The following is a 13,313-nucleotide window of genomic DNA, read 5'->3' as shown; positions in this document are numbered from 1 at the left end:
AATGTGTACGGTAACCGACGGGCTGTCTTCCGGGCAACTACAATGGCAACAGTTCGTCGAGGTATGTATACTGTAAATGAGTGGTGAGGACATTGCGAATGCCAAGCACTTGAGGTCTTGATCCCAAGCGACATAGCCAAGGTTGTACATAAAAAGCTACTCGAAGGGTTTCCTTGTCTACTGAACTCGATACTTTTCTGTAGACATTTCCACCAACTCATCCCAACCCTTCCCAACCCAAAACAGGTAAACAATCGCAACCCATCGCATCCCCAAACTAAACGGGTATTAAAATGGCGAAGGAAGGACAATGAAAATATCTTCAGGTCCCGTGCCCATCCTCCATGCGGCAACAAGCGAGACAAAAAAAAAGCTGTTATGCGACCATGAGGCGCATTGGCGTGGGGTGACACACACTACCTATTCACACACACACCATTCACACACACCTTCACACACACACCTCGTGAGGCTAATCCCAAGTGATAGTTCCGAGTTCGGGTTCAACGCCCGACGACACCTCCGGTAACCGGATCCGTTCGTGTTCCGTGAATGGATTACTGACTCCGATACACAACAGAATTACGCATTACAGTTCGGTCACACATCAACTTCGAAACAGCCTTCATCATGAATCACCATGGCTATTTCGACCTAACATTTTCCGCGTACAGCCATTGCAGCTGCTGTTAGATACCTATGCTTCTGTGTATGCATTGCAACAAAGCTGAAACCAAACATTGCCGCCTGAATGCTACCAACCTAAAGGAATGACAGTCGTAGAGTACATAGTATACACTACGTATCATCGACAACCAAATGCTTACCTCGTACACTTCAGTTAGGAGTCTAGACCCAAGAGGCCTAATCACTTTTCCTCTCTACCTGATCCCAACAACCAGACCACCGGTACCGAGCATCCCGGAGCGATCCTTCAAGAGCCCCTTCTACACCCAACCCAACCCCACTATCCAACCATCGCTCCAACAGACGCCATCTTGCATTCCTCCGAAACACTTCACTACGCCCAAGCCAACTCCCCCGGATCCTCCCACTTAATCGGATGCACCAACATACTCCTCAAACACATCCTCCCCGTCCCCTCCTCCTCCTCCTTCCTGCCACCCCTCAGCCTCCCGCCCGTCTCCTTACTCTCCGTCGCCTTCTCCCCCTTCTCCCCTCCCGCAGGCCCCTCCACCTGCGCATATCCCAACCACCTCCTCCAAAGGGTTCCCGCAAACTGCGCATCATAATACCACGTGCTTCCCTTATGATGGTACTCATTCTGGTACTGATACGGACTTCCTTTGCCGCTGGTGGTGTGGTCTCTTCCGCCGTTGAAAGTTTTTTCGATGGTCTCCAGGTCCCATTGTCGGTCGAGGTAGACTGGGTGAGGGGCGTAGACGGCTTTGAGACCGTGGTGAAGGGCCATGGTGGCGGGGAACATTTCGGTGAACATGGCGTGGTGGAAGCGGTAGGTTTCTTCGTGCATTACGTTTAACAAACGGCGGGAAAGGCGGGAGGCGGTGATGATGGAGGCGCGCCGGGGCGGGGGAGGGTGAGAGCGGTCGTACCCCGTGATGTCGAGGTGGAAGTTCCAGCCGGAGGAGTCGGCGTCGAAGATGGGGTTGAGGTTTATGAGGTCGGCGTCTTCGTCGATGCCGCAGGAGGTGAGGTCTTCGGGTGTGGGTGATGTGGTGGTGGTGGTGGCTTCGAGGTCGTCGTCGGGGGAGCCGGCTCGAGGCGGGTGGTGATGGTGGTGACGATGTGGATGGGCTTGTGCTTGTGGTGGCCGATTTGGATATGGACGTGGGTTTACGAATGTGACAGCGTCCTTGGGACAGGTTGGGGGAAGGAAGGATACGCCACGCTTCTCGGATCGGAGGCTCAAGTGTCCGGGATAGTGGACGGGACCTATGATTGGGCGACGGCCACTGGCAACAGTCTGGTTGTGAACAAGTTGGGTGAAGTTGTCCCAGCTGCCATGATAGTGCGGGATGTAATACCGCTCCGAACGCTCCCACATCTCATGACGGGACTGCTTCTTGGCCCAAGTGCCGAGACGGTCAAAGAGCTCGTAGTAGTTGCCTATCCACCGCATGTCCATCTCCCAGTTCCAGAAGTGGTCGTACTCTGGGTGTGCCTGGGCGAAGTGCTGGAGCGGGAAATGAGCACTGCGGTAGACGCCGTGGATGTCGCTGAAGCTTGGGTTGGTGAACGACCGGGCGAAACGACCGGGATAGTAGACACGCATCTGGTCTTCTGACCACAGCGTACAGAGACTGTGGAATTCCGGGGGCACGTTGTCATCCAACACCTTTTGGACAGCCTTTGGATCTGCCCAGATGGGCTCGTCATTGTCCCGGACATGAAGGAGGAAGTGCACCGCGTACTCGCCTCCTGATTGTAGCGAAACTTCGGAAATCATTGCACGGAAGTTGAGGACTGCGTGTTCCGTCCATTCAAAGCCGACATACAACCGCACCACAATCGCCGTGCGGGCAATCTTTTTGCGCGTATGTTGCTGGAAAACCTGTTTCTGGTCCTTTTCGATCCCTTCTGTAGGAGCAGTTGCTGTGATGTTGGGAGGTTCATGAAACCGCTCCTTGTTGGCTTCAACACATCGGCTCTGAGTGTCACCCCAGTCGACGTTGCTGTAGTCAATCTTGCCCGTCTTGGCCCACACGATTTCGCTTCCGTTTTTCTCGGTATCCATTCCCACATCGAGGCCGCCATCGTCATAGCTGTAGCCGAGACCATATGGCCCATATCTGCCGAATCTATCGAAACAAACATCGTCCCTTAAGCCAAAGAGCTTGTGTGAACCGATGACAGGCTCCGGTAGCCCCTGTGGAAGACCGTTGTACGCGAGGACATTGGGGACAAGTATTGTTTCCTTCTTGTCGAGGTAGCATGGCTTGACCTCGTGATACTTGCTCACGTACTGGGATGACTTGTATTCTGGTTGCGGGACATACGGCATAGGAGTGGGTGTTCTTGAGAAGATGATCGTAAGAGATGGAGTGTCCTGCAGGTCATCCTTCCATGGGTATTGTGGCTTATGGTCTTTAACAGGTACTAGTGTTTTTAACCCATTGAAGAAGCCATTAACGCTGAATAAGTTAGAAATTGATTCGAAGTTAAGGAGAAATGCCTGGTGTTCTCACTTACCGTTTGAAGCGCAACCATTGAGGCGACTTTGCTTGCTCTTTCATCTTGCTCTTCTCATACGCGTCTGCCAGCAAGAACATGAATGTAGCTGCGTTCTCCGCCTCATCGACCTGGGCTTGTGTTTGTGTCTCTACCCGGGTTTGGTCATGGGCTTTGATATTGGGGGCTTCGCCATTGGTTATGGAGACACCTCTCTTCGAGAGGGTTATTGCTGAGAGGGTAAATATTGCGACAGTCCATAGTATCACCCTTCGGTATAAGCAGTGACTAACGATTGTCCGCACTTGAATCCTCTGCTTCTTGCGAACTGTGAAAGGGAGGAGAGGTTTCTCCTTTGCTGTAGATGGAAGTCCGGATGACGGTTTGGATGTCCGGATCATGAAGAGCGGAGAGTCAGACCCACAGAGTGGCCCTCACAATCTGGGTTCAGAAGCAATGGTATTATCTGAGCAGAAGAACTCTAGATGAAGGCCAATAAGCTTGTGATCATGCGAGTGGAAACCCGCGTTTAATCAGCCGGTAAAAAGGAGCTGTGATATCAGCAAGAAATGATCTTGAAATGGGAAAGCGAGGAAACCGAGACATGGAAGAGATCGGTAAAGGAGAACAGAAGGGATTTCGGAAGTACACTTGAGTAGCAATGGGGATGAAACCGGTTATGCTTGAACTTGTAAAGCTCTCTCATGAGAAATGTCCCATATTGATCTGTCGTCGCCGGACCACCTGGTAACATAGCCCGGCGATGCAGGCACAAGACACAACATGGTTGCAGAACAGCAAAGCAAAGCAGTCGAAGCTCACTCGATCGTTTGCATTCTTCTGGGGAATGTCTGTTCTTAGCTCTGCTCACTAGGATCTGGAGAAAATTGAGCTACCAAGTCGATCTCTTCAGGTGGGACGGGGAGCCATCGGGGGATAAGGGAATTTTGGAAAACACGGTTGGCTTCGAGGAAGCCTAGTGACCCGGGCCCCTGTGTTTCCCCTAGAGTAGAAATAATTAAAGGAGTATGAGAGTAGTGCTTCCCGGGTTGAACACTCTTATGGGTTTGGAGTCAAATCTTGAGCACAGGCACAAGAAGAGACTGCTAGTCACAAAAAAGAGAACCGGCGGCCTCTCTCTCGGGCCAGAATCGTGTTTGGCGATGGCGAGAGGATAAAAGGCTGAGGAACTTGTCCAGAAGCCTTGACAACTGAGCTGCCGGGTCATCGGTGCTAGTCAATAGACGGGTCATTGGGGACATGAGCCAAGCTCTTTGGAGGGACTTCTTTGGCACGGGATGTCAGGACTTTCGATTTGTTGGAGCGCAATATGTGCGGTATCAATCTTTTGAGAAGGGGTCGCGATGCTAGCTCTGGCGCACTCTGTGTGCAATCAGGTCGAGTTCGTCGAAAAATGAGGTTGTTGGGAGAATCCAGCCAAGGAGTCACGATAAGATTTCGAGGTGTTCGCCCCAGGCTTTCAGTTTGTATAGGCCCGCTAGCGCTTGCTAGAGAGGGTTAGTGTTCTGCACCTATTCCTGTGTATTTCTTAGCAGAGCCAACCAACCTTCAACAGTGAAGGCGCGTTCAGGAGGGACGAATTCCTTCCCCGCACGCCTCCTCTCACTTCCTCGCGATTTCCACTTTAACTCACAACGTCACCTTGTTCTTTCCCTCTTTCCCAATTCTTCCTTGCTTGCGCATCGTTCACGATCGTTCTTTCGTGACTTCGCAAACATATATCGGATTTCCGTCGGGCCCGACGATCCGGAAGCTGAAGCGCGATCGAGTCCAGTTGTCAATCCAATCTCGTGATCTTCCACTGCCTGTTCTTTTTGCCGTATGCACTCGTGAGACGTGCGTCGAACGCAGAAAACGTTTCAAGATCGTGGCGATGCCCTTTGAAGTACAAGCATGTACGCCCGACTCCCTACATGGAAGCATTCTCGGATTCTGTTGCCTGATGCCTTCGGAAAAAAGAGATTGCAACGAAATGCTCCTCGCGACCGCAAGATGCGAGTGTCTTCACAGCCACAAAATGACAGGAGCCCATCACCCCATCCAGCCATCTACCTGTGCAAGAACCAACTGAAGTGGGCAGATGGGTAAGAAGATTCTCTCTATTATCTCATTACTGACATGTACGCCGTAGATGTATGTTGGTATCCTGAAAAACAAGAAAGCAGTTGATGCGGTTGTGCGCTCGCCAACGTTCGATATCCCTCTCTCCCGACTTCCTCCAGTTTTCATTATTCGAGAAACTCTCAATCCCCTCTTATGTCCCTCACTCCAGTCTGCGCTTCCGAGTCATTCCCCGTGGTCGTGTCCTGCTCCTCCTTTCCGCTCACATTAACCTTCTTCATCTCATCCCTCAACAACACCGCCGGGTCAAACACCAAAAAGATACCCGCCGAGATGACCATCAACGAGGCATCCAGCCCGATAAAGTATCCCTCGTGGGTAATCAGATGCCCATGCCACCCCTGGGCCAGCTCGATCGTCCGGTACACGCTCCTGGTATAAATCATGACGAACGACACAAACAGCGCCAGCAACGTCAGCTTCATATTCCTCGTCAGTCCCCCCTGTCCATCCCTCCGCCCCTTGGCCAGCTTATACACCCTCCTCAGGAAATCCAGCACCAGCACGGCGAACACGGTCATGGTGAACAGCTGGAACACGATTCCCGCCACCATGGTGTGCGTCCCCGGCTTGGTGTGGCCTCCTTCCTTGTTGGACTCGCTGGACGCCATGCCGCCGCCGACGGCCTGGATGACGAGCGAGATGACGTCGCACGTGCAGAAGACGATGGCGTACCATTTGGCCGAGAGGATGCTGGTCTGGTGTCCCAAAAGCCGGATGAGCGTGGCCAGCAGGACGTAGAGGGCCGCGGCGAAGAAGGTCGGCGCGATGATGAGGGTGGTGATTTGCATGAGGAAGGCGTCGTTGTTGTAGGGACACTTGGAGGACCAGGTGCGGCCTGCCCAGCCTATTGCTTCGGCTGTTTGAGAGAAGGAGTGTTAGTTTTGGGGTCTTTGTCCGAGTGTAGCTAAGTTATTGGTTGACAGTCGGGGACTTGAGGGGTAGTGGATGATATGCAGGGACCGGTGGAACATGATCTACCGCGATGGCATTGACACTTGACAGCCCAGTTGACATGACGTGATGATTGACGACAGCAACACCACAAAGAAAAGAAGGGAAGAGATAGAGGTATACGCACTAATAGCTCCAGCCAGCATCAACCCCGAAGTCCACCGCCGAAACCTAATCAGCTGAATGAGATGACCGATGATACAGATGCCAAAGAGGACGTCAAAGGCAATGCCGGCTCCCAGCGTTGGCCGGTACCCGTAACTGGGGTCAACACCATCGATCAGGTCCGGATAACATTCTTTGCGGAGGTCCATCCACGCAGTCCACATATCCGGAGTGACGCCATCCGGGATGTCGGACCCGGATGTGTTGTTGGAGGACATGCTTCTCTTATTTCCGGGATCTTCCCTTGTCGGAGGACGGCGGTGCGCACGGATAGAAGTGGGTTGAAGTTATGCAGGTAAGTGTGGATAAAGGACCTGCTTTGTCCGCGCGTCCTCTTTTTGAGGGTAGAGAAAAGATAAGATGGTAAAAAAGTGAAGCGTCAAAACAAACAGAATAACGATTTTGCAAGTTGGAATTCGGTGTGCTTGCCGTCGAAGAAAGAAACTGAAAAATTGTGGATAGGCCGATCCCGAGATATCCGGGAAACCTGGGTGAGACTGGTGAGAATAAAATTTAAACTTTGCTTCTGCTTTTTTGATTACAGGACCCCGAATGGCAATGGCGGCCGACGGCGTTCCTATAAGACTTTCTCTCTCCAGAAGCCAAGAAAGGCTTTTCTCCACGAGATATCACATACGCGTACACTTACTGAGGCTCAGATGCCCTTGCTCCCATCCATCCATCCATCCATCCATCTCTGTTTCGGACTCCCGTCTCCAGTGCTCGGTCTCTTTGCGCTTGACAAGTGACAAGATAAGAAGTTAGTTGTATATGGGACCCCCTGGTCTGGACGGTACCAACCTTTTCTTTACTGTATACAGTACATACAGTATCCCTCTCAGAACTTTGTTTTTTGTAAGAGACGCATGCCATGGCTTTGCAAGCGGAAGCACTTTGCAAGAGAGCCAGCTTCGCCCGACACACCGAACGTGAACGGGAGGAAAACGGACGGGCCCCGGATGAAACTTGCCGGATGGAGTCGATGATGTCCAATAAGAATCGAGAGATACGAGACAGGGGTGGAAGGACTTGCAAAGATTGTTAAGGAGGAATGGATAGGGTAAGAAAACGAGACCGGCCAACTTCTATCCCATTCCTTCTGCAAGGCGTTCCTTCTGCAAGGCGCCGCGCCGCTCCCGACCGCCGACCCGACCTGTCAGCTTCTGGGGGCAGTGTGAGTGATCGACGCGAAAGCAACGTGGCTGGCGGTTGATGGAGGAATCAATCCTCCGATTCGTATGGTACATACTCGAATATGGAAAGACAATTGCTGTGCTATCAAAGATCGAGATGTACTTGGGGGTTGTGGTGGGACCTTTCCTCAACCCCCTACTCATTAAGTGTACTTTGCGCAGTGACAAAGGTACAAGCCTCTTGCTCGGACGGATAGTGCGTCCGGACGGAGGATTGGTTTCACCGTTTCAGGAACATTGCGATTTGATAGTCCGAGTTCAGGTTGTGATTTTGGCTTCGAAGTTTGAACTACTTGACCTTTGGTGATGAGGAAGAAGTCCAACATGATCCGCTGTGAATAAAATGTCTCGAGAGTCAAAACCATATAAAAGCGTCAAGCCGGCCGGCAGCTCACTGTGATAAGCTTCACCATCCAGTTTCCTTCATCAGGTAACAACCAGCACCTCAAACATTCCATTCTCCTCGGTTAACACCATCACCAGCAAATCAACAGGACCAGCTCGAGAAATAAAGTTCAAAACACAATCTGACTATGCCTCAAGTCCCCGTCTCTCTGTCTGGTTGTCAAATTGTCAAATCGATGACCTACCTATGTACTCATAGGCAGGCAGCGCAGGCTGTGAGCCTAGCCGAATCTGACGGGCGCAAAGCGCCAACGGGGCACGGAATGCTGACGAGCCTGACGTCTTGGGCGAAGTGAGGCTTCTTCAGAACCTGGCACTCTGGCACGTCTGGGTACGCCTGTTTCGTTGGGCTGTTTTCCGTTGTTGATGATCTCCATGCGCGAGAGTGGGAAGGATTCAGTTGGTTGTAGTGGTGGTGGCTGTGTAGGTAGGAGGTTTGGGTGTGATGAAGGTTGAGGTTGGTTCTGGAATGTTGTTGGTTGGTTGTGCGTGTGGGACGGGAATGGGACGGGAATGTTCTGCTGCTACCACACTGGCATTGCTCGTGGGGCACAGTAGGGTTGGGCTTATAGGTGGTGGGTTTGTAGGGATTATTCAACAATGGCCGTTTGGCGCAACGGTAGCGCGTTACTTTCCGGTGGTAAAGGCTCTGGGTTCGAGTCCCAGGATGGTCGACTTTAATTTTTTGCTTTTTTTTTCCTTTTGCAACACCTGACATCCTTCTTTTTTTCCTGCTTGCTCAACCAAACCTTTTTATTCCTCTTCCTCTTTCTCATCATGTTCTGGTTTCAGTCTTTGAGCCCGCTTGCCTGGACACGATTTTTTTGAACTCGGTATCTCCACGACTCTCTTTCACGTGGCCTGTTCTTCCTTCACTAGTTGAATCTGGGTAACAGGTTCTAGACGGCATTTTGCCATGAACTCGAGCAATGATGACATGATATAGGTTCAACCTTGTCAAAAGCTTACCCCTCAAAACCTCCAGAACCTCCACACGACACTTGACCTTTGGATGTTGTCAAACTTGACTTGTCCAGTTCACGTGGAAGTGGCACCCGCAGCAATTCCGCTCTGTTGTTGTCATTTGACTGTTTGTGTTCCTTCATTCGGAACTCACAACCGGTTGCAACGTCAAGTATATCACTAGCTTGATATTCCACAGTTCGAGCTACAAGTATATCATCAGCAGCGCACTTCCCCATCTTTGGTGTCCCGGCTCTGCAAGCCGTGGTATGTAGCACATGCCACAGCAGACCATCAGCCATCCCGTGATGAGATCCAGATGCGTATTCAGAATCATCGGTAGCACAAGGCTCGAGTCCCAGGACATGGCGCTTCGGCTGTTGGTCTTTGGCTTTGAGGATCCAAACCATCAACAGCCAAGCTTAGGCTTCAAGGTCAAATCAACATCACCCAGGAATGACGGGATCATGAAGCGAGCATCACGAATAGGGCTAGGCCGAGTATCGGCGTCCAGTGCGGAAGCTAAAGGCGCCAGGGGAAGAAGTGGCGCCAGGGGAAGAAGTGGCGCCTGGATAACCGCACTCCCGCACACCTGGCATTGACCAATGGATAAGGACCGTTGGAGGATCGATAAGAAAATCCGTGTGGATTTGCCCCGCATTTTAGTCGAGGCGGGCCAGTACGACTCCACTAAAACTTTTTCTTCCCCCTCGTGCCCCGGCTGGCCGCGGTGCCCCTCCTTGGCGACATTTGCATGGAATTCCGTGTCTGGACTTGCTCTGCAGTGGCCGGCATTTCCCAGCATCTTCAACCTCCAACCCCAGAGATGATGGATCCGACGTCTCCAGACGACTCCCCTCTGTCCTCTTGTTCTGCCTCCAACTCCGCTTGCCACCCTTGGTCTCATGCGGATCTTCTGTGGTGATCGCAAGTTTGCAGTTTTAGACCATCGCCTATCACTCACGCCCCCAGCTGGTAGTCTACGTACCAGACGAAGAACCCCGAAACGAAACCGATAAGCGACTTCGGCGATTCATCGATAACGAAATAGTCTCGTCTTTTTTTTTTTTCTGCTCCGAGCAGTCCCATCTCATCTTTCGGCGCCCACCCCGATACTTTGTCAACAACGGAAGGACCACGGGTCAGGTCCTAATCGATATCCACTTTCGAGTCATACCCTCGCGGTCCAGTTTCATCATCCGGCCAGCTTCGACTTCCCCCACGGTCTGACTTCATCGTATCCCTTCATCCGACCGTCGAGCCGATTATACAGCCTTTTGACGTATTGTTTGTCCCATTCGATCCAGCACAATGTGCGGTATTCTCGCCCTTATCCTCGCGGATACCGATGCATCGGACGCCGCTGCCGACTTGCACGAAAGCTTGTACTATCTGCAACACCGTGGTCAAGATGCCTGTGGTATCGCGACCTGTGGCTCTGGAGGTAGAATCTTCCAGTGCAAGGGCAACGGCATGGCCTCCAAGGTCTTTGACGACGGCAAGCGCACGGTAGACCTTCCCGGCTACATGGGCATCGCCCATCTTCGTTACCCGACTGCCGGAACGAGCTCTGTATGTATCTGTCCCCTCTCATCTCCGACCCAGCGCTTTGGTCCCAAAGGCCGAGCTATTTCCATGCATTCCGCCCATTCAGTCTGCAAGTGTGATATCATCAGAGACCCTGCATCTCTTCAACATCCATCCTTCGTCCATATGTTTTCTGGTTCATGGTTAGCTAACGAGTCACCCATAGAGCGCCGAAAGTCAGCCTTTCTACGTCAACTCGCCCTACGGCATCTGCTTCGCGCACAACGGCAACCTCATCAACGCTCCCGCCCTGCGCAGCTATCTCGACCAAGAGGCCCATCGTCATGTGAACACCGACTCGGACAGCGAGCTGATGCTCAACGTCTTTGCCAACGCTCTCAACGAGACCGGCAAGGCCCGTGTCAACACCGACGACATCTTCAGTGCCCTCAAGAAGACGTACGAGAGGTGCCAAGGTGGCTGGGCCGCCACTGCCATGATTGCTGGCTTCGGTATCTTCGCCTTCCGTGACCAATATGGTATCCGCCCCCTTATTATGGGATCCCGTCCCTCCACCACCCTCGAAGGCGGTATCGACTACATGTTCGCTTCCGAGAGCATTGCTCTCCGTCAGCTGGGCTTCGGCAACTTCCAGGATATCCTCCCGGGACAAGCTGTGTTCATCCAGAAGAACGGGCAGCCTCAGTTCCACCAGGTTGTTGAGCAGAAGGCTTATGCCCCCGATATCTTCGAGTATGTTTACTTCGCCCGCCCGGATACCATCATGGATGGAATCTCTGTGCACCGCAGCAGACAGAACATGGGCGAGAAGCTTGCCAGCAAGATCAAGGAGATTCTCGGAGACGAGGGTGTCAAGGAGATCGATGTGGTCATTCCTATCCCGGAGACCAGTAATACTGCCGCTGCCGTGGTATCAGAGCAGCTGCGGAAACCCTTCTCTAATGGTTTCGTCAAGAACCGTTACGTCTACCGCACCTTCATCTTGCCCGGTCAGAAGGCCAGGCAAAAGAGCGTCCGGAGAAAGCTCAGCGCCATGGAGTCCGAGTTCAAGGACCGTGTCGTCCTGCTCGTGGATGACTCCATTGTCCGTGGCACTACCAGCAGGGAGATTGTGAGCATGGCTCGCGAGGCCGGTGCCCGCAAGGTCATCTTTGCCAGCTGTGCTCCTCCCATCATCTACCCTCACATTGTATGTCTGCATCTCCACTTGCAAAACGATCGTCAACACTAACATGTTTCCAGTACGGTATCGATCTCGCTTCGCCGCAGGAGCTTATCGCCCACGAGAAGACAAGAAGCGATATCGCCAAGCACATCAATGCCGATGATGTTATTTACCAGGACCTCGCCGACCTTAAGGCGGCGTGTACCGAGGCCTCTCCCGATCACCAGAAGATCACCGACTTCGAAGTGGGTGTGTTCTGCGGCAACTACCAGACCGACATTCCTGAGGGTTACTTCGACCACCTGAACGAGAGCCGTGGCACGAAGCGGAAGGCCACCGTCGTGAACGGCACCAACAAGGTCCTGGTCGCCAACAGCGGCCCGGTCAACGTAAGTCGTACACAATCACAGAGCTCCCAGTTGAGGTTGTCACTAACATATTCTAAGGTTTCTTCTACCCCCGAGCCCCCCGCGCTCAGAGAGAACCCTGAGAACAGGCAGGATATCAGGTATGTTTTTGCCGTCAAGTTTTACGATGGCGCTCTCGGCTGACAGAAGCTGTAATAGCATCCACAACATTGCCAACGCCTAGTAGGCGATTGTCATTTCACGGAATGCGTATGCATCCCTGAATGTACGGAACACTCGTAACTAAAACGACAACGGTTTGATATTTGCCTTGCGTAAACGGTGGTTCTTTGCGCTCGAGAATTTGCATCACAATGCGCATCATAAGAGAGTATGAGTACAAGTGTCTTGGACGATGATGATTTTTTATATGGTATGATAGACGTTGGGGCAAAAGGTTTTTGTCTACTCATGCTTGCACACAAACAAAAATTCCAGATAGATGGATAATTACGGAGGAGGTCGTTCGGAGTTCTTTGCTTGTACTGGGTGGCATCATGTCGGATGGCTTGATAAGCCCCCAACCAAAAAATATCTTTTCTTGTTCGTCAGTTGAAGTTTTCCTGTCGAAATAACAGCCGCTTTTGGAGGAGTCCGGCAACATATGATGTTGGAGTAGCGAGAGAAAGACAGTACAGCACGTAGTGTAGAGAAGTTTTGTGGCAATAGCGGATGTTGGTATGTGCAAAATCGATGGCATTTTGTATGACCTCCCGGCCATCACCGGAGCGGAAATGATATCCTGACAAACATCCATCGTGTTCTTGTCCCCATGATGGACCGGATGCTTTAACCTCCGAGTTGTTCCGCAGTGGTGTTGCATGGAAATTTCCCGCGGCAGCTTTCTTTGAAGGCGAAGGCGAAGGCGAAGGCGAAGGTGCAGACAGAAGTGAAGTTGGTTGGTAAGTTACCGTAATCCCCCCTTCTCTCTCTCCAGTGAAATACACGGCATCGCGTAAAATTCCAAGAGGTTGAACGTTCCCGCGTGGCATCATCTCACAGTATCACAGGGAGGGAGATACAGGCAGGCAAATGGTGCTCCTAATCAAGACTCTTCTTTACACAGGCACTCAGTCAGGCACACAGATTCCATAACATCACTTCGCTCCTCTACTTAACCTAACTTGTTCCTTGTTTGTTACAATTTGTACACACACATATATGCATAACTCAACTCCCGCTGGGAGAGTTCGGTTTTTTTAAGTATGTATGTCCTGGATA

General features: G+C 51.9%; 3 protein-coding genes and 1 non-coding gene across 4 annotated transcripts; 2 read left to right on the top strand and 2 right to left on the bottom strand.

Annotated features, from left to right (window-relative positions):
- Positions 1-705: 705 nt before the first annotated feature.
- On the bottom strand, positions 706-3,630 carry B0H65DRAFT_135138 (uncharacterized protein). Its single transcript, XM_062820858.1, has 2 exons — positions 3,172-3,630; positions 706-3,113 (listed from the first exon to the last, which is right to left on the bottom strand). Exons 1-2 carry the CDS (start codon positions 3,549-3,551, stop codon positions 1,022-1,024), a joined length of 2,472 nt encoding a protein of 823 aa, XP_062685093.1. The 5' UTR covers positions 3,552-3,630; the 3' UTR covers positions 706-1,021.
- Positions 3,631-5,414: 1,784 nt separating this feature from the next.
- On the bottom strand, positions 5,415-6,629 carry B0H65DRAFT_421409 (RTA1 like protein-domain-containing protein; the record flags this gene model as incomplete). The annotated part of the gene is made up of 2 exons (XM_062824337.1): positions 5,415-6,151; positions 6,374-6,629. The coding sequence occupies 2 exons, from the start codon at positions 6,627-6,629 to the stop codon at positions 5,415-5,417; spliced, it is 993 nt and encodes a 330-aa protein (XP_062685092.1).
- A 1,982-nt stretch (positions 6,630-8,611) lies between these two features.
- B0H65DRAFT_t114 lies at positions 8,612-8,683 on the top strand. Its single transcript has one exon. It is a non-coding gene; the product is annotated as a tRNA-Arg (tRNA).
- Positions 8,684-10,081: 1,398 nt separating this feature from the next.
- B0H65DRAFT_135114 (putative amidophosphoribosyltransferase) lies at positions 10,082-12,369 on the top strand. Its single transcript, XM_062820857.1, has 3 exons — positions 10,082-10,544; positions 10,726-11,709; positions 11,763-12,369. The coding sequence occupies exons 1-3, from the start codon at positions 10,284-10,286 to the stop codon at positions 12,234-12,236; spliced, it is 1,719 nt and encodes a 572-aa protein (XP_062685091.1). The 5' UTR covers positions 10,082-10,283; the 3' UTR covers positions 12,237-12,369.
- The last annotated feature ends 944 nt before the right edge of the window (positions 12,370-13,313 follow it).

The sequence above is a fragment of the Neurospora tetraspora genome (genome assembly GCF_033439725.1).
Source record: "Neurospora tetraspora strain CBS 560.94 chromosome Unknown B0H65scaffold_2, whole genome shotgun sequence".
Taxonomy (NCBI): domain Eukaryota; kingdom Fungi; phylum Ascomycota; class Sordariomycetes; order Sordariales; family Sordariaceae; genus Neurospora; species Neurospora tetraspora.
This window is presented reverse-complemented; position numbering and strand designations above follow the sequence as displayed.

Coding starts and splice junctions, on each gene's coding strand:
- B0H65DRAFT_135138 (XM_062820858.1), bottom strand. CDS start 3,551: ATGATCCGGACATCCAAACCGTCATCCGGACTTCCATCTACAGCAAAG. Junction 3,114..3,171: donor CAATGGTTGCGCTTCAAACG/GTAAGTGAGAAC, acceptor TAACTTATTCAG/CGTTAATGGCTTCTTCAATG.
- B0H65DRAFT_135114 (XM_062820857.1), top strand. CDS start 10,284: ATGTGCGGTATTCTCGCCCTTATCCTCGCGGATACCGATGCATCGGAC. Junction 10,545..10,725: donor CGACTGCCGGAACGAGCTCT/GTATGTATCTGT, acceptor AGTCACCCATAG/AGCGCCGAAAGTCAGCCTTT. Junction 11,710..11,762: donor CCATCATCTACCCTCACATT/GTATGTCTGCAT, acceptor ACATGTTTCCAG/TACGGTATCGATCTCGCTTC.